Consider the following 20424-nt stretch of genomic DNA (forward strand, 5'->3'; position numbering starts at 1 on the left):
GCCAACATGTACAAAAATAAACTGAGGATACTCTTATTTCCTACCACTGAAGAGCTGAATCCTATTTATTCAACATTCTGTCCTGTTCACCACCATACTCATGCCCATCCCAGCACCTGGCAGAGAGTAGGCACTCAGCAAGTACTGAATTTTATCACTCCCCTGCTTAAAGCCCTCCTAAGGCTTCCCACTGGACCTGGCATGAGATTCCTGTGAAGGCCCACAGGGTGTCATGATCCAGAAGCCCCGCCAACCTCTATGACTACCTCTCCACCAACATTCCCTCCTCATTCACCGGCCGCTGGCCACACTGGCCTTGCTATTTTTCAGGATCAGCTTGTCAATTTCTGCAAAGAAGTCAGCTGTGACTTTGATAGGGATTACACTGAATCCACAAATCAGTCTGGGGAGTACCACCACTTTAACAACATTATCTTCCAGTCCACGAACCTGGGATGCCTTTCCACTTATTTCCGTTCTCTTTCATTTATTTTAATATTTTGTATTTATCAAAGCATATGTGTGCACTTCTTTTGTTAAACTTATTCCTAAGTATTTTATTCTTGGAATTTTGAACATGTCCTATCTGCAGGCTTTTTACCTCTGCCTGGAATGCTTTAGCCCCAAATTTCCACATGCTTGCTCTTCTCAGAATGCAGGTCTATGCTCAGTAGTCAGCTCCTCAGAGAGGCCTTCCCTGACAACCCTCAGCCCCCGGCCTCCCAGGACCCTGCTTGACTTCCTTCACACCGTCTAGTTATGTTTCTACTTGTTCATAGTCTATCACCCCTCATTTGTGAGCTCCAAGAGAGCGGACATTTTGCCAGTCTTGCTCACTGCTATGGCCCTGGCTCCTGGTCCCCAGAACAGTAGCTGGCATGTAATGAGCTCTTATATACATGATCAGACTACAACACTAAAACTATTTAAAAAATCTGTGCCAGCTTTTAAATTTTAGAGAGAAAAAGATGCATCAACAGCCCCTAAGAACCAATAGCGACCGCGTGCAACAAGCCAGGCTGTGTACCTGTTTGTTTTCACAAGAGTCTTTGACTCAACATTCTGTTTCTGAGATTTATCTCTGTTGATTCAGTCTACTGGGTTTACCTGCTGTATAGGATGCAAGTGTATCACAGTTGAGTTATCACAGGCATAGAAGCCCAGCTGGGTTCTTCCCACTGTTTCACTCACAAAGGGCACCAGAGCAGGCACAAGAGTGGTTCTAACACAACGAGGTCACCAGTAGGCCCGTCTGCAACTTGACTTTATATTGTCAGACTCTCCGAGGAAGTCATACCAGTTTACACTTCCCCCAGCAAGGAAAAGGTTCGCTCCATTTCCCAACATTCATGCCAACGCTTGATATTCTAAGGCAATCTTTTGGATCTGGACCAACGAGATCATGTGAAATTGTATCTCACCATTATTTTAAATTACAGCTCCCTGAAACAGAATATCCTTTTACTTCTTTATCGGCCATTTAGATTCTTCCTAGGTGAACTGCCTGAATCTTTGGCCATTTACCAGTAGGATGTTTGTCTATGTCTTCTTAATGTTTAAAATAATTTTTTGACATTTCAGACACTGAGCCTTTTCCAATTTTTTAAAAATGACGTATATAACTACTCCAAGCTTTACAACAAAGGTGAATCATCACAACAAACCAGCTTTACAACATATGCTAAAGGAACTTCTCTAAGTGGGAAACACAAGAGAAGAAAAGGACCTACAAAAACAAACTCAAAACAATTAAGAAAATGGTAATAGGAACATACATATCAATAATAACCTTGAATGTAAATGGATTAAGTGCCCCAACCAAAAGACACAGACTGGCTGAATGGCTACAAAAATAAGACCCATATATATGCTGTCTACAAGACCTACTTCAGACCTAGGGACACATACAGACTGAAGGTGTGAAGGGATGGGAAAAGGTATTCCATGCAAATGCACATCAAAAGAAAGCTGGAGTAGCAATACTCATATCTGATAAAATAGACTTTAAAATAAAGGCTGTTACAAGAGATAAGGAGGGATACTACATAATGATCCAAGGATCAATCCAAGGAGAAGATATAACAATTATAAATAAATATGTACCCAACATAGGAGCACCTCAATGCATAAGGCAAATGCTAACAACCAAGAAAGGAGAAATCGACAGTAACACAATAATAGTAGGGGACTTTAACACCGCACTTACACCAATGGACAGATCATCCAAACAGAAAATAAATAAGGAAACACAAGCTTTAAATGACACGATAGACCAGATAGATTTAATTGATATTTATAGAACATTCCACCCAAAAGTGGCAGAATACACTTTCTTCTCAAGTGCACATGGAACATTCTCCAGGACAGATCACCTCTTGGGTCACAAATCAAGCCTCGGAAAATTTAAGAAAATTGAAATAGTATCAAGCATCTTTTCTGACCACAATGCTATGAGATTGGAAATCAATTACAGGAAAAAAAGTGCAAAAAACACAAATAAATGGAGGCTAAACAGTGCGCTACTAAATAACCAAGAGATCACTGAAGAAATCAAAGAAGAAATAAAAAAATACATAGAAACAAATGACAATGAAAACACTACGACCCAAAACCTATGGGATACAGCAAAAGCAGTTCTAAGAGGGAAGCTTATAGCAATTCAATCTCACCTCAAGAAACAAGAAAATTCTCAAATAAACAATATAACCCTACACTTAAAACAACTAGAGAAAGAAGAACAAAGAAAACCCAAAGTCAGTAGAAGGAAAGAAATCATAAAAATCAGAGCAGAAATAACTGAAATAGAAATGAAGAAAACAATAGCAAAGATCAATAAAACTAAAAGCTGGTTCTTTAAGATAAACAAAATTGATAAACCATTAGCCAGACTAAGAAAAAAAGGGAGACGATGCAAATCAATAAAATTAAAAATGAAAAAGGAGGAATCACAACTGACACTGCAGAAATACAAAGGATTATAAGAGACTACTACAAACAACTATGTCAATAAAATGGACAACCACAAAAAAATGGACAAATTCTTGGAAAGGTTCAATTTTCCAAGACTGAACCAGGAAGAATTAGAAACTATAAGCAGACCTATCACAAGTAATGAAACTGAAACCATAATTAAAAATCTTCCAACAAACAAAAAAGTCCAGGACGAGATGGCTTCACAGGCGAATTCTATCAAACATTTAGAAAAGAGCTAACACCGATCCTTCTCAAGCTCTTCCAAAAAACTGCAGAGGGAGAAACACTCCCAAATTCATTCTACAAAGTCACCATCTCCCAGATACCAAAACCAGAAAAAGATATTACAAAAAAAGAAAATTATAGGGACTTCCCTGGTGGCGCAGTGGTTTAGAATCTGCCTGCCAATACAGGGGATACAGGTTCGAGCCCTGGTCTGGGAAGATCTCACATGCCGTGGAGCAACTAAGCCCGTGCACCACAACTACTGAGCCCCCGTGCTGCAACTACTGAAGCCTATGCTCCTAGAGCCTGTGCTCCGCAACAAGAGAAGCCACCACAATGAGAAGCCTGTGCACTGCAATGAAGAGTAGCCCCCACTCGCCACAACTAGAGAAAGCCCACGTGCAGCAATGAAGACCCAATGAAGCCAAAAATAAATTAATTAAAAAAAGAAAATTATAGACCAGTATCACTGATGAACAAAGATGCAAAAATCCTGAACAAAATACTAGCAAACAGAACCCAATAACACATTAAAAGGATCATACACCATGATCAAGTGGGATTTATCCCAGGTATTCAAGGATTATTCAATATACTCAAATCAATCAATGTGATACACCACATTAACAAATTAAGGAATAAAAAACCATATGATCATCTCAATAGATGCAGAAAAAACTTCTGACAAAATTGAACACCCATTTATTATAAAAACTCTCCAGAAAATTGGCATAGAGGGAACCTACCTCAACATAATAAAGGCCATGTATGACAAACCCACAGCAAGCATCATACTCAATGAAAACTGAAAGCATTTCCACTAAGATCAGGAATAAGACAAGGATGTCCACTCTCGCCACTATTATTCAATATAGTTTTGGAAGTCCTGGCCATGGCAATCAGAGAAGAAAAATAAATAAGAGGAATCCAAATTGGAAAAGAAGAAGTAAAACTGTCACTGTTTGTGGATGACATGATACTATACATAGAAAATCCTAAAGATGTCACCAGAAAACTACTAGAACTAATCAATGAATTCGGTAAGGTTGCAGGATACAAAATTAATGCACAGAAATCTCTGGCATTCCTATACACCAACAACAAAAAATCAGAAAGAGAAATTAAGGAAACAATCCCATTTACCATTACAACAAAAACAACAAAATACCTAGGAATAAACCTGCCTAAGGAGGCAAAAGACTTTATTCAGAAAACTATAAACACTGATGAGAGAAATCAAAGACGACATAAACAGATGGAGAGATATACCATGTTCTTGGACTGGAAGAATCAATATTGTGAAAGTGACTATACTACCCAAAGCAATCTACAGATTCAAGGCAATCCCTATCAAACTACCAAGGGGGGCTTCCCTGGTGGCGCAGTGGTTGAGAGTCCGCCTCCCAATGCAGGGGACACGGGTTCGTGCCCCAATCTGGGAAGACCCCACATGCCGCGGAGCGGCTGGGCCCGTGAGCCATGGTCTCTGAGCCTGCGCGTCCGGAGCCTGTGCTCTGCAACGGGAGAGGCCCACGTACCACAAAAACAAAAAAAACAAAAAAAAAACACTACCAAGGGCATTCTTCACAGAATTAGAACAAAAAATTTTACAATTAGTATGGAAACACAAAAGAGCCCAAATAGCCAAAGCAATCTTGAGAAAGAAAAACGGAGTTGGAGGAATCAGCCTCCCCAACTTCAAACTATACCACAAACCTACAGTAATCAAGACAGTATGGTACTGGCACAAAAACAGAAATATAGATCAATGGTACAGGATAGAATGCCCAGAGATAAACCCACACACATATGGTCACCTAATTTACGACAAAGGAGGCAAGAACATACAATGGAGAAAAGACAGCCTCTTCAATAACTCTTACAGGAAAACATAGGAAAAACACTCTTTGACCTAAACCACAGCAAGATCTTTTCTGACCCACCTGCTAGAGTAACGGAAATAAAAACAAAAATAAACAAATGGGACTTAAAAGCTTTTGCACAGGAAAGGAAACCATAAACAAGACAAAATGACAACCCTCAGAATGGGATAAAATATTTGCAAGTGAAACAACAAAGGATTAATCTCCAAAATATACAAACAGCTCATGGAGCTCAATATCAAAAAAACAAACAATCCAGTTAAAAAATGGGCCGAAGACCTTAATGTCTAAATTTCACCAAGGAAGACATACAGATAGCCAAGAGGCACATGAAAAGATACTCAACATCACTAATTATTAGAGAAATGCAAATCAAAACTACAATGAGGTATCACCTCACACCAGTCAGAATGGTTATTATCAAAAAATCTAGAAACAATAAATGCTGGAGAGGGTGTGGTGAAAAGGGAACCCTCTTGCACTGTTGGTGGGAATGTAAATTGATACAGCCACTATGGAGAACAGTACGGAGGTTCCTTAAAAAACTAAAAACAGAACTACCATATGACCCAGCAATCCCACTACTGGGCATATACCCTGAGAAAACCATAATTCAAAAAGAGTCATGTACCACAATGTTCCACTGCAGCACTATTTACAATAGCCAGGAAGTGGAACCAACCTAAATGTCTATCAACAGATGAATGAATAAAGATGATGTGGCACATATATACAATGGAATACTATTCAGCCATAAAGAGAAATGAGTCATTTGTAGTGAGGTGGATGGACCTGGAGTCTGTCATACAGAATGAAGTGAGTCAGAAAAACAAATACCATATGCTAATGCATATATATGGAATCTAAAAAAAAAAAAAGGCACTGATGAACCCAGTTGCAGGGCAGGAATAAAGACGTAGACTTAGAGAATGGACTTGAGGACATGGGGTGGGAGGGGGAAGCTGGGGTGAAGTGAGAGTAGCATCGACATATATACACTATCAAATGTAAAACAGTTAGCTAGTGGGAAGCAGCGGCATAGCACAGGGAGATCTGCTCGGTGCTTTGCGATGACCTAGAGGGGTGGGATAGGGAGGATGGGAGGGAGGCTCAAGAGGGAGGGGATATGGGGACATGTGTATGCATATGGCTGATTCACCGTGGTGTACAACAGAAACTAATACAGTATTATGAAGCAATTATACTCCAATAAAGATTAAAAAAAAACCCACTGTAGTATAGCAGAAACTAATGCAACATTGTAAATCAACTGTACTCTAATAAAAATTAAAAAAATAAAATATTGCAAGCAATAACAGTGTTTCTTTCCAACACATTTCATTGTTTTTTCTTTTTCTTACTACTTTGACTAGAACCTTCAGTGAACTGATGACTAGAAGTGGCAACAATAGGAATCCTTGCCTCATTCCTGGCTTTAAAGCAAATGCTTCTAATGCTTCACTATTAAATATGGCATAGGTTAAAGGTTTCTGAAATTCCTCACCAGGTTAAAGTACTCTCTACTTCAAGTTTGCAAAGATAATTTCATTATAAATGTTACACTTTAATGAATGCTGTATCTGCAACCTCTGAACAATCAATTTTTCTCGTTTAATTTGTTAAAAGGAACTATGTTAATTCATTTTTTTCATGATGACTCACATTTGCATTCTTTGGATAAACTTAATCATGATCTTTTAAAACTACATTGCTGACTTATGTTTGCTAAATTTTATTCTGAATTTCCACACCTATTCACAAGTGAGATAAAAAAAATTATAAGCCATTATCATTCTCTCTTTGACTGTATATACTCCTTGACTAGTATGACTAAGTCATTCTAGTACCATAAGATTAACTGAATGTGTCCACTCATCTTTTTTCTAGAACAATGTGTGTAAGATATTTGCTTCTATTTCTGGGAAGCTTGATAGACCTTGACCAAAAAACCATCTGGACTCCAAGTTTTTCTCTAGTTTTGTATTTTGGTGGGCTGTCTTAACTGTTTATTCATGTTTTAAAAATAAGTCTATGTTTTCTATTTCTAGTAAGTCAATTTTGATAAGATGTATTATTCTAGGAAACTGCCCAATTTATATATTTTTTTAAGATTTCTAGCATAGTATTATCTTGTTATTTGTTCAATTTTTACTTGTAGTCATGTTCTTTTTCATTACAGATGTTTTTGTGTTTGTTTTCTCCTCTCTCCTTGTAATCAGTTTTACCAGAGCTGTATTGTATTTGTGTTTTCAAAAAGCCAGTATTTGGTTTTATAGAGTATATCCAGATAATTTTTTTTTTCAGTAATTTCTACATTTAAAAAAATTATTTTTCTCCATCTGCCTTCTTTGGGTTAACTCAGTTTGGTTTTTCTAACCTCTTCAGTTGGAATCTTATCTCGGATTTTTTTGTTCTTTTTTAATAGAAGCATTTCAAAATACAAACTTCCCTCAACATACTCCTTCTTTAGCTGCATTACTTTCCCTCACCATTAGTATCAATCTAATCCATCAGCAAATCTTGATTTTCTTTCCAAAATGCATCTCGCATCTACCCACTTTGCCCTATCTTCTTGTAAAGATGACAGAGACTGATCACTGTATCAGTCCTCTACATGTCTCTACAGCCCTATGACCTCTATATCCAAGTGCCCACTGAACATCCTTATATATTCTACAATATGTCCAAAACTGAACTAATCTGCATTCCTGCCTAATCTGACTCTTCCTCCTGTATTCCCCATCTCAATCTAGAACTTTGGAAAACATCCTAGACTACTTCTGCCCCATATCCAAGTAACTACTAAGTGCTAAAGATTCTATTTTTTAAAATAAATTTATTTATTTATATTTTTTATTTTTGTCTGCGTTGGGTCTTCGTTGCTGTGCGTGGGCTTTCTCTAGTTGCAGCGAGCAGGGGCTACTCTTTGTTGTGGTGCGTGGGCTTCTCATTGCCGTGGCGTCTCTTGTGGAGCACGGGATCTAGGTGCATGGACTTCAGTAGATGTGGCTCGCAGGCTCTAGAGCACAGGCTCAGTAGTTGTGGCACACGGGTTTAGTTGCTCTATGGCATATGGGATCTTCCCAGACCAGGGCTCGAACCCGTGTCCCCTGCATTGGCAGGCGGATTCTTAACCACTGCGCCACCAGGGTAGTCCAAGATTCTATTTCTTTAACATCGCTTACTTCTGACTCTTCCCTTCCACACTCCTCTGCTACTCCCCTTAGTTCAGGCCCTCATCATCTTCTTGTGCAGCTATTGCTAAGAGTCTCAACTGGATCTTCCTGCTATCAGTCAAATAATCCATCTTCACATGCTGTCAAGAGTGATTTTTCCAAATGCAAATCTAATCACGTTACTGCTTAATTAGCTCAGAGCTCCAAATGACCTAGGGATAAAGTCCAAGCTCCTTGCAATGGCAGTCCACCACAAACTAGGTCTTGTCTACTTCTCAATGGTTTGACTAACTGCTTGCAATTCCCAGAACATATTAGACAATATTACAGCTTCAGGCCTTTGAGTCCACTGGTCCTCCTGACCATCACGAACCACATCTTACTACTTCAACTCCCCTCTTTCAAGGCTCAGCTGAAGGGTTACCTACTCTATGAAACTTTTCCCTCCCCCACCAGCCCCTCAGGGAGAAGTGACCACTTTCACTTTTATGCCCCCACTATACTCCAAACATTTCTCACACAGAATGAAACACCTTACTGCAGCTGCCTGTGTATACATCTATCTTCCCAACCAAGCTGTAAGCCTCTCAAGGGCAGGTATATCTTATCGTCTCTATATTATCAATATCTAGACACAAAATAGGTGATTTAAAAATGCAAGTTCATTAAATGAATGAATCAATGAATTCAGACTTAAACTAAAAAATAATCTAGAAAGTGATTTCAGCAAGGATTGCAGGATACAAGGCTAATATACAAAAGCCAACTGCTTTCCTATATACTAGCAAGGAATAAGTTGAATTTGAAACTAAAAACACAATATCGTTTATATTAGCACTTCCCCCATAAAATACTTAAGTATAAATCTAACAAATGTGTACAAGATCTATATGAGGAAAACTACAAAACTCTCATGAACAAAATCAAAGAATTAAATAAATGGAGAAATACTTCATGTTCATGGATACAACAACCCAACATGTCAAGATGTTAGTTCCTCCCAACTTGCCCTACAAGTTCAACACAATCCCAATCAAAATCCCAGCACGTTATTTTGTGGATATCAACAAACTTCTTCTTAAGTTTATAGGGAGAGATAAAAGAACCAGAATAGTCAATACTGAAGGAGAAGAACGAAGTGGGAGGAATGACTGTATTTGACATCAAGACTTACTATAAAGCTACAATAATCAAGACAGTGTGGTTTTGACTAGCAAAAGAACAGACATATACAGCAAAGAAACAGAATAGAGAGCCCAGAAATAGACCAACATAAATATAGTCAGGTGATCTTCGACAAAGAAGCAAAAGACAAGTCTTTCAACAAATGGTGCTGGAACAACTGGACATCCACATGCAAAAAAATAAATCTAGACACAGACCTTACACTCTCAACAAAAAAGAACTCAAAATGGATCACAGACCTGACTGTAAAATGCAAAACTATAAAACTCCTAGAAGGTAATATTGGAGAAAACCTTGAGTTCGGTGATGACTTTTTAGATGAGGTCACCAAAGGCACCATCCATGAAAGAAGGAAGTGGTAAGCTGGACTTCATTAAAATTAAGAATTTCTGCTCTACAAAAGACACGGTTAAGAGAATGAGAAAATAAGCACAGACTGGGAGCAAATATTTGCAAAAGACATCTGATAAAGGACTGTTCTCCAAAACATAGAAAGAACTATTAAAACTCAACAATAAGAAAATAACACATTTTAAAAATTAGCCAAAGAGCTTTAACAGACACTTAAACAAAGAAGATTTTCAGATGGCAAATAAGCATATGAAAAGATGCTCCCAAATCATATGTCATCGGGAAATGCAAATTAAAACAAGATACCATGACACACTTATTAGAAAGGCCAAAACCCAGCACACTGACAATACCAAATACTGGCAAGGATGTTGAGCAACAGGAACTCTCTATTCATTAAATAGGATTCAAATAACAAATGCTGGCAAGGATGGGAACTTCCCTGGTAGTCCAGTGGTTAAGAATCCGCCTTCCAACGTAGGGGATGCGGGTCTGATCCCTAGACGGGGAAGATCCCACATGTCGCGGGGCAACCAAGCCCGCGCGCTCTAGAGCCGGCATGCCACGACCAGAGAGCCTGCGTGCCACAACTACTGAGCTCACGCGCTCTGGAGCCTGTGCGCCACAACTAGAGAGAAGCCCATGCACCACAGCAAAGAGCCAACACGCTACAGTGAAAGATCCCACGTGCCACAACTAAGACCCGATGTAGCCAAATAAATAAATAAGAATAAAAAAAAATGCTGACAAGGATGTGGAAAAAACTGAACCCTAGTACACTGTTGGTGGGAATGTGTAAATTGGTGTAGTCACTATGGAAAACAGTATGGAAGTTCCTCAAAAAACAAAATAGAACTACCAATATGATCTAGCAATTCCACTTCTGGTATATATCTGAAGAAAATGAAAACAATAATTCAAAAAAATACATGCAACCCAATGTTCATATTAGCACTATTTACAATAGCCAGGACATGGAAGCAACATGTGTCCTAAATTTCTATCAACAGATGAACGAATAAAGAAGATATTCCATATATACAATGGAATATTACTCAGCCATAAAAAAAGAATGAATCTTGCCACTTGCAACAACATGGATGGACCTGGAAGGTATTATGCTTAGTGAAATAGACAGAGAAAGACAAATACTGTATGTTATCACTTATATGTGGAACCTGAAAAATGAAGCAAACAAATATAACAAAACAGAAACAGACTCACAGATATAGTGAACAAACTAGTGGTTACCAGTGGGGAGAGGGAAGGGGGGCGGGGCAAGATAGCAGTAGGGGGTTAAGAGGTACAAACCACTATGTATAAACAAGCTACAAAGATGTAACGTACAGCACAGGGGATACAGCCAATATTTTATAAGAACTTTAAATGGAGTATAATCTATAAAGTACTGAATCACTATGTTGTACACCTGAAACTAATATTGTATATCGACTATACTTCAATTAAAAAATAAAATAAAAAAGATTAATAGGCTTCAGAAACAAAAACATCAACAGTAAATTACAGTTCCATTTATTAAGAAAGACAACAAAATCTGAATCATATATAAAATAAATAGGAACTATTCACCAAGTGAAACTACAATTATGAAACATTTAGAAAAGCAAAAAAATCTGAATTAAATTCCCTTCTAGATAAAACTAATGGTCGTTAAAACCATGTCACACTAGAATTTAAACATATATATACATATATATATATCTCAACATAAATACCCACAAATTAGCAAGCAATGTCAACATAAGCCAATTTAATTAGAGAAAGTTCTAGAGGTGGCCAATTGTATTTACTTAAAAAGTAAAAGCATTTTTGTTTTTTTAGTAAAACTATTAAAAGTCCAAATATTTCATAAACTTAAAATTCCTTTCCACCATTTACAAGTGTTTTCAAATATGAAATTAACAAGGGCTAAACAAATGTTATTTCCCCTGCAAAGAATTACAAGAAAATTTCTGTAATCTTCTCAACAGTAAATGTCACTTTTAATTAAAAAATAAGTCAAGCTCTATGGGGAGAAGAAAAGTGGATGGAGAGAAATCACACTATCCGACCTCCATCCCCTATATTCATTCATCCCAACTCCAATTGGAGACTTTCACCAGGATAAAGATAAGAAACGACCAGGGCTGTGAAGCTGCCTCTCTGGAAAGTCTAGGGATTTAAGGTACACAGAACACGGCCAAAAGCCAATTTCACAAGTGTGTGAGAGCACATGACTGAAGTCCATCGACTCAGTACCTAGAGCTCCGAGACTAGTTCAATGACAACATTAAACATCAGGTTGCAATTCAAGTAAGCAAAAGGCAGTGCTAAGATTATCCTAGAGTTAATTCAAGCAACCCACAAGTTAGGAGATCCTAAAAAGGGGAGGGGAGGCTATTACAAACTTTCTAGAGACCAACCTGGCCATTCATACCAAGAGCACTTAGCGCACTCTTACTTCTGTGATTCTGCCTCTAAAAAGTTCACCTGAGAAGACACCCACTGCTGAAAACAAAGACTTAACTACTAAGATAGTTATCTCAGGAGTGTATAAAATAGTAAAAACTGGAAAACTAGATATCCAACAATAGTAGGGAAATGGTTCAAGTATAATATATCACCAGTAGGAAAACTATGTAGCTGTTAAAAAACACAGGACCTAAAATATACGAAATGAGGCTATTTCAGGTTTTTAATGTATGAGAGCTACACAAGCACTCACATGGGAAAAAAATACATAACGTACCCTCAAATGTAAACAGGGATGGTTATCTCTAGCTGGTGAGATTACATATGTCTTTTCTTTTTTTAACGTTTCCATCATGAATATGTATTTCCTCTGCAGTAATTTCTAACAATAAAATTTATAAATAATCTTCCATTGATCCTGCTGGCCTTGTGGCCCAAATAAAACTTCATTAAATCTTAATTCCATTCATTTTCTTCATTAATAAAGACAATATACAGGGAAAAAAAAAAAGAGTGATTTCTTAAACCCACCTAGAAAAAAAACAAAACAAAACAGGACAGTCCTTTAATACGTCCTGGTGCTAAAGAAAGGCAAAGCTTAACTTGCAGTGATTTGTACTTGGATCTGTGAGAAACCAAAAATAAAATGAGAAAGAACACTGACTAGACTCCTCCAGATAACCCAGCGCTGCACGCTCCCGGGGCAGGAGGTGCACACAGCTTCTCCAGACAAGCGTAGGTGCCCCCATTAGGGCAGAGGTTGCGAGGGTGTGGGGGTAACCACGAGCCAAAAGGGTGCCCAGGGCGGGGAGGGGTCCTGCAAGGCAGCGGAGAAGAGTTTCAAGAAGGAAGAGGTATCAGCCAAATATTGCTGGGAAGTGACCAAGTGTGAGGAGTACAAAGAAAGGGTCTCTAGGCCCCTCTGTGCTATAAAAAGTACTCAGGTGAACCTGTGCTTGCCTAATCACAGTTCTCCACCTGGCAAGATCACTGGTGGCCTCCGAAACCTCACTCTGGCAGGGGGCGGAAGTCAGACAGTAAGGAGATGATAACGGAAGGGGAAACAGAGGCAACAGCGGAACATCACTGGTTCAAATGGGAGGCAGGAGGGACAGTGGGGTCAAGAGAAGTGAGGAAACAAACATATCTGTAAGCAGAAAAGAAGCCAGTAAAAGAGGAAGGCCTCCCAAGGGACCAGTGAAGGCAGAAATGTATAATTTTGCAACTTGATTATAATATTTTATTAGAAAGGAAGTAAATTAACATTCATTATGCCAGATACATGAGTCCTTCGTGTGTCTCTCTCCCTCTCTCCAGAGCCCACAAACTTTAAAGTGTACCACATGGTGACCTAAGTTTAAAACTAGAATCTCTGGACAGGATGGGGATTCCACATTCCCAGATGATATTTCCTAAATAGTTCCTAACTTATTTTAAGATACACTAAACCACTACTTGTGACCCAGATGAAAGAGTTCACTTCACATGAACAACAAAACCACCATTCATCTTATTAAACTGGATTTTCCACCTTAGGCTAAATGAGAAATTCCTTAAAGCTCTCCTATAAAGTCATGCCCTTTTCAAAGTTCTGAAGAGACTAGGAGTCAGAGAAGTGGTAGAAGAACACCACAGGGGGACCGAGAGGGGAGGATGAGAGAGGCAAGCTTGCTCTAATACCCACTGCAGGAAATACACTGGTCTTGTGCTAAACGAGAATAGCAGGAACTCACCTTGATGTGGGAGAGGCCCATTTTGAATGTAAAAATTAAAGTAGCATTTCTCAAATGTCCTGTGATGTTTGAGATGTTCAAAGGGCTTTAAGGCTGGGGACTGTGAACTCTAAGCCTAATAAAGAACGTTAATGGATGCGATGCCGGATTATCCAAGACTCACCAGAGATGAGGACACAGGCTGGTATCAGAGAGACCCTGGGCGATCTCAACACCCAACTATCCAGCACTGAGGAGAAACCACCCTCCCTCCCCCACCACACAGCGAATGTAGATGGAAAAGACCCTCAAAGAGGCAAACGCGGAGCAACAAAGTCGAAAGAGAACTTCAAGTGTCCACTAAGGTCTCAATGCTAAAGCCGAAGTATGGGTCACCCCGAGGGCCACACCACCTTCTGGCTTCCGGGACCTCACTCTCCTGGCCACCCTCTCACTTGTCTGGCCACATTTCCTTCTCACTATTCTTCAAAAGTTGGGGCTCCCCGTGGGCTCCGGCTGGGCCTCTGCTCAAGGTGGACACACTCATTCTCAGCTTCCTATCAATTTCACCTACCCCCTCACTCCAGATGGAAACATCTACCTACCCAACACTCCACGCAGACGACCCACAGGCTCCTGAACCATCAAGGCCAAAACTCATCCAATATCCCCAAATCAGCTCCTCCTTATAAAGAAAAACAGAGCTTTCTACCCAGGGATCCCTGGCACCCATTCTGGACTCTCTCTCCTACAACTGAACAGTTACCCATCACCAGCCCTGTCACGCCCATCGCTGCAGTGTCTCTCAACAGCAGCTTTTGCTCCAGCCCACGGCCTCCTTCAGCCAAACTGAACCCCAAATGTGTCCTGCTCCCATGCCCTCTCATCTCCATGACACCGTTTCTGCACCCTCCTACCTCGGGCAGGGCCTGGCACCGGGAAGGTGCTTACCAGTAATGTCTTACATTCCCGCCCACTTTTGTGAACGAGGCACGCTGTTCTAAGAGTTCTGCACATGTTTCATATGGTCCTCACAACATCTGCATTTTAGAGATGAGCAAATTCAGGCATAAGGAAGTTACCTAAGCTGCCCAAGGTCCTAAGCGAACCTGGATTCAAATCCAGTTGGCCTCCAGAGCCCGTGCATTAACCACTAAGTGCTCTACTGCCTCCCAGTAAACGTTATTAGTCTAAATAAAGAGTCGACCCCATCAAATGAGATAAACACTGAAAAGTATCCATACAATTTTGTAATTAAAATATCAATAGTGATGTAAGCAGAAACCTCTCTCATTAGGGGCTAAGAAAAGAGTATCATTTTTAATAGCCACCATTTAAAATGTGCTGTGGGCCAGGCCCCATGCCAAGTGCTTTACATATGTCATATGTTCTAATCCTCACAACACTAAGTAGATATTACTATCCTCATTTTACCGAAGAGGAAACTGAGTCAAAACAGGTTAAGTAATTTATACAAGGTTATACTACAAAAAAGTGGCAGTAAGTAATTAAGACTCTGACTTAATTCATCTGACCCCAAGCTGGGCCATCAATCACAATACCAGGACTGATAAGTAGGTTTCAAGTCCAATGCCAGACAGGAAAAAAAGATTCACATGCCATGGACAGTGTATTTTAGTCACCGACTTCAATAGAAGCACAACTAAAATGGATTTTTCTGAGGTTACCTTATTTCCCATCTCTTCAGTACGGCAACTCCCACCTCAGCACCCTCATCAGGGTATAAAGCAAAGACAAGTGGAATCTCCTGCCAATGGTTTCTTGTTTGTTAATCGAATACAACTCACAGTGCAGAGAGACTTTCAAAAACTTGTTTCACTCAGCAAGTTTAAATGATCAAAAGAGAAATTATAACAGAAAGCATAAAGTTTTAGTTGCTAAACGTGCATTTTAGGCAACATCGGTACTCAAAGACAAGAGGAAAAGGAACAACATGGGCAGATAATAATTTCATGGACTTATTTCCATGAAATTTGGACTTATTTCCAAAATTCAGACTTTGGCTGTATTTCTACTCACTTACAACTAATTAATACATCGCTCCATTTTCAAAATCATGATATAAAATCGCGGGAACTTCCAACATGCTCCCTCTCTCCTTTTAACAAATAAGTTCATCTTAGTCCCGAAATTGAAAGTAATTTATCTCTTTTTTGTTAGTTTTTTTAAATTGCTGACCTACTTAAAAACCAAATTAAAAGTATCCCCATATTAAGATGTAATGATCTGGGGTTTAATTAACAGATACTTAAGAAAACAAATCATGAGTGATGACAAGATTAAATGAACACTAAAAGCTCAATATGGAACTATAACATCCAAACTCAGTGTAAAGACTGGGAGATGTTCCGAAAACAGCATTTTTAAACAAACAGCACAAAAGTCCAAATGACAAATGACAGCCCTTTGCAAACTATCATCACCAAACATTGCTCTATAGTCCCCAGGACTACACTTAGGTATATAATTATACACAGAACGAGCTGTAGACCTCGGTCAAATTTATTTTCTGTATGGAAAAGATAATTTAAGGATTTCTATGTTTATCAGAAGAAATCCACGGAAATTCCATTTGCTAAAAACCCCATCTTTCCTCCATTTCTTTTTTCATTTTAATTGGAATGTCGTGGTGAAAAAAAAAATTTAATTCTAAAGCCCTCTTACATGGCAATATTATTTGACAAAAACATCCCATAGATCTGCCATGCCTATTAGGACCACCCTTTCTCAGACACTTGTCTATAACAAGGAGGAGATAGAGCAGTGGGTAGAGAGGGAAGAAGAGTCAAAAAGAAGCATGGAAAAGTTAACACGGTCCTGAGCACGTTTAGAGAAAAGCTAGAGTTGAGGCCAGTGAGGTCCTAGGACTAATCATAACGTTCCAGGGCGATTACATGGCGTCCCGTTTTAACAGCTTCAAAGGTTCTTCAACAACTGAGTAATAGAAACAAACAGCATCTCTGTGAAGCGAACTAGATGTCATTAAAAACCCTCAGGAGACGGCTAAGAGCCTGCCATTTGACACTTGGCTGCAGCCAGAGTAGCAGAGATGGTACTAGAGCTGCGCTCCTGCACACTAAACACAGGCACTGAAACAAATTGCACGCAGCAAATTTAATTTCCTGATTGTTAACACCAGACAGGAATTACAATCAGCCTCTTTTTCATTGTCTTTAAAGTAAGTTAATCACTGCTTTGTGTCATTGGCTGTTTAACAGAACAAGACAAACTCACCAAATGAAAACAATTCTCTAGAACCCAGAAATCCACCAGAAGCCAGACTAGGTAGCACGTGTTTTCTGTCTTAGAAAAGTACTTAACCCTTAACCAGGTGCCTCTGTCAATACTTCCAGGCATCTACTGCCCAGTTCCTAAGTGCCCTTCCACCAACTGGCCCGAGCTTTTTCACTTCCCAGCTAATTCTGAATGACCCAAATCCTCCCAATGCTTCGAGGTCCACCTCAAAAGTTACTTCCTTTATGAAGCCTTTTCTGATCCTAATCAGAAGAAAATCCTTAATAGCTGGTACCTCCATATGACACTTAAGTCCTGCCACATCTTACAGCCTACTGCCTTCTCTAATTAAGTTCCCTGCGGGCAGAAACTGTATTTGCACTTACGTGTGTCTCACTTCCCTGCAGTAGCTACAGCTATGGCCCCAAAAAGCAGGTGCGCTCAATCAGCATCTGTGACCTTAGTACCCAGAGGCCAGTGGCAGCCATGATTCCAGTCCATCTCAATTAGGTCACAGAAATTCTTCCCGGACCTTTACTAGTAAGTCAACCCACTGCCTCCTTACTCCCAGAGAGTAAATAGGCTTGGAGTCATGAAGTATGACTGCACAACAGGTCCATATCCTTTGAGAATCCTGAAATGAAATGAGGGAGCAGGAAGGTGCGCACACCAGCAAGCACTGATGGAGCATTCATCTACACGTGGGATACAAATGCTCAGATTCCAAGCTGACCAAAACGAGGGCTATAGGGACAAACCAACAGTCATCACCAACCCTGGAGTTCTGCCTCCCGCCACCTCCCAGAGCGGGCTCACCTGACACAGGAAAGTAGCAATTCAGGAGCTTTCCTGCTTTCAAGCAGACCGCAAAGAAGCTCATCATTCAACACTCTGCCAAGGCTGTCATCTGCTAGTTGAGAATTAAACTACAGACGTCGGATTTTTCAACAAAGGCCCCCTCACCAGCTGTCCACCGGTTATGGTGTTTGCACAATTCAAAACAGCACAACAGGCGTAGATTTATTCCGGGTGGTGCCTATCAAGGGAAGTACAACTACGTGCCGCTACATTATCTTGACGCCACACAATTTAGTTTATTAAAATATGAGTGAAGATGATAATCCACCCCACCTCTGGAAACTTAGCAAGCTTGACACAAAAAATACCACTATTTCATTTCAAGTGTCGGCACATACGGAAGTCTCTCCCTCCCATCTTCTTTCTGAGATATGTATCCTTTGCAAACGGAGGAGTAACGCAAACACAACCCAAACTCAAAAACGGCAAACTACCAACACGTTCCCAGTGCCAAACCCAAATTATCCAGGCCTCTGCTCCAGACGTGAGAAGCCCCACCATCTTGAGGGCGGCCAGGGAACTCCGGCTCCGGGGACGCGAGTGGACAAACACCAGTGGCGGGCGACCAGGCCGAGGCCACAGAGCAGGCCAGACCCGGGCCAACCCCCACCGGCGGCTAGGGCAGGGGCTGGAGCCCGAGACGTGAGGAAGAAACCCGGCCAGCTCGTCCCCTCCCGGCCACGGGTCAGCCGCGGCCGAGCCCCAACCCCGGGCCGCCCGCCCCGGCTCACCCCGCCCCGGTGGGCAGCGGCGCGCCCCGGGCCCGGCCGGGCCAGCTGCTCGCCGGACGCCCGCGGCCGCTCGGAGCTCACTCGCGGCGGCGCGCGGCGGGCCCGGGGCCGCTCGGTACCATCCTCCCCGCCGCGCCGGGGGCAGCGTCCGGCTCCGCGGGGCCGACGCGAAGACCAGAAGCCAGTCGGGCTCGCGCCGCCGCGACACGGGTTGGCGTCCGGGTCCGGCAGTCGTAGTTTCCGGGTAGAAAAAAACACCACCGCCAACGCCACCTTAACCCCCGACACCTGGCGTCCGACGGCGGCGCGGCCGGGACAAGACTCCTCAGTCGCGGGTGGCGGAGACCACGCCTCCTGGCTGGGTCACGTGAGGGGGCTTGCGCGTGAGTACGTGGGCTGCGTGCGTGCGGGCGTTGAGAGCGGGACGTCGTTTTGTGTGTCTTTGTGAGTGGGATGTTGTGAGAGTGTGCGTGCGTGGTGCACGTTCGTGGATGTGTGTGTGTCAGTGTGCATTATGTGCAAGGCCGTGGCTGGTGCACATACGTGGATCTCTGAATCTGTGCGCGAGTTTAGTGTCTGGTGTGAGTGCAAGATGTGTGCGTGTGTGTCTGTGTGTTTCTCTGCTCCTGTATTAATCACTGCCGATGAAAGTATCGCTTGGTACAATCAAAATTATGAAATAATTTTGTAAAATGATTTAAAATAATTTTGTAAAATAAATTTGGCATTGTCCAGTAAACTTGAAGATACACATCATCTCTGGAGAATATGTGTGACCCTGGAGAAACACTTGCGTATATGCACAAGTAAACCAAATAATGTTGATAGCGTCACTATTTGTACACACGAAGAACTGAGGGGAAAAAAAACCGCCCATACAGTCAAATGTAAACCTAGACTTAGGTATATTCATAAATAATCAAATACAAAAGAGCTGTGAAAATAATTGAAAACAGCTGACACAACAAGGGGGCTCAACCTCAGGGAGCAAATCACAAAATGATTCATTGCAGCATAATTCCATTATATAAAATTCCAAAACATGCTAATCTCATGGACATATTGTTTAGAGATGCATACATAATTGGTAGAACTCTGACAAGCACCATGAGAAAAGATGCACAAACTTCATGTTAAGTGTTAAAATGATGGAATTGGGGAGGGGCACACAGGGCACTTCAAAGGTAAGGGAAATGTTCCCTATCTTAAAAACTCTCATGGGTACACAGCTATTTAATGAATTTAAGTTACTGTTTATATTTTAAGTGTAACTTAAAATTTTAATTTTGTATCTACTAGATAGCTAAGAAAAATAAAAAACGGGGGGGAGGGATAAATTGGGAGATTGGGATCGACATATACACACTACTATATAAAACAGGGGCTTCCCTGGTGGCGCAGTGGTTGAGAGTCCGCCTGCCGATGCAGGTGACACGGGTTCGTGCCCCGGTCCGGGAAGATCCCACATGCTGCGGAGCGTCTAGGCCCATGACCCATGGCCGCTGAGCCTGCGCGTCTGGAGCCTGTGCTCCACAATGGGAGAGGCCACAGTCTTCCCTCCCTCTCTCTCTCTCTCTCTCTCTCTCTCTCTCTCTCTCTCTCT

General features: G+C 41.1%; 1 protein-coding gene across 4 annotated transcripts in view; it reads right to left on the reverse strand.

Annotated features, from left to right (window-relative positions):
* The window catches only part of TMEM248 (transmembrane protein 248), a 32035-nt gene extending 12935 nt beyond the window's left edge, over positions 1-19100 (reverse strand). Inside the window, exon 1 of one of the 4 annotated variants that reach the window (XM_027126220.1) lies at positions 18903-19100. Coding sequence is in view for 1 of the 4 variants with exons in the window: in XM_027126216.1 (XP_026982017.1) it covers positions 12543-12620 (78 nt within the window). In the remaining 3 variants the exon portion in view is untranslated. Of the gene's footprint in view, positions 1-12542; positions 12648-18048; positions 18763-18821 lie in introns of those variants that run through there. The other 3 variants (XM_027126217.1, XM_027126218.1, XM_027126216.1) reach the window with 3 other exon arrangements.
* Between the last annotated feature and the right edge of the window lie 1324 nt (positions 19101-20424).

This window comes from Aethalodelphis obliquidens, unplaced genomic scaffold, assembly GCF_003676395.1.
Source record: "Aethalodelphis obliquidens isolate GAN/ISIS:26980383/991018 unplaced genomic scaffold, ASM367639v1 scaffold30, whole genome shotgun sequence".
NCBI classification, from domain to species: domain Eukaryota; kingdom Metazoa; phylum Chordata; class Mammalia; order Artiodactyla; family Delphinidae; genus Aethalodelphis; species Aethalodelphis obliquidens.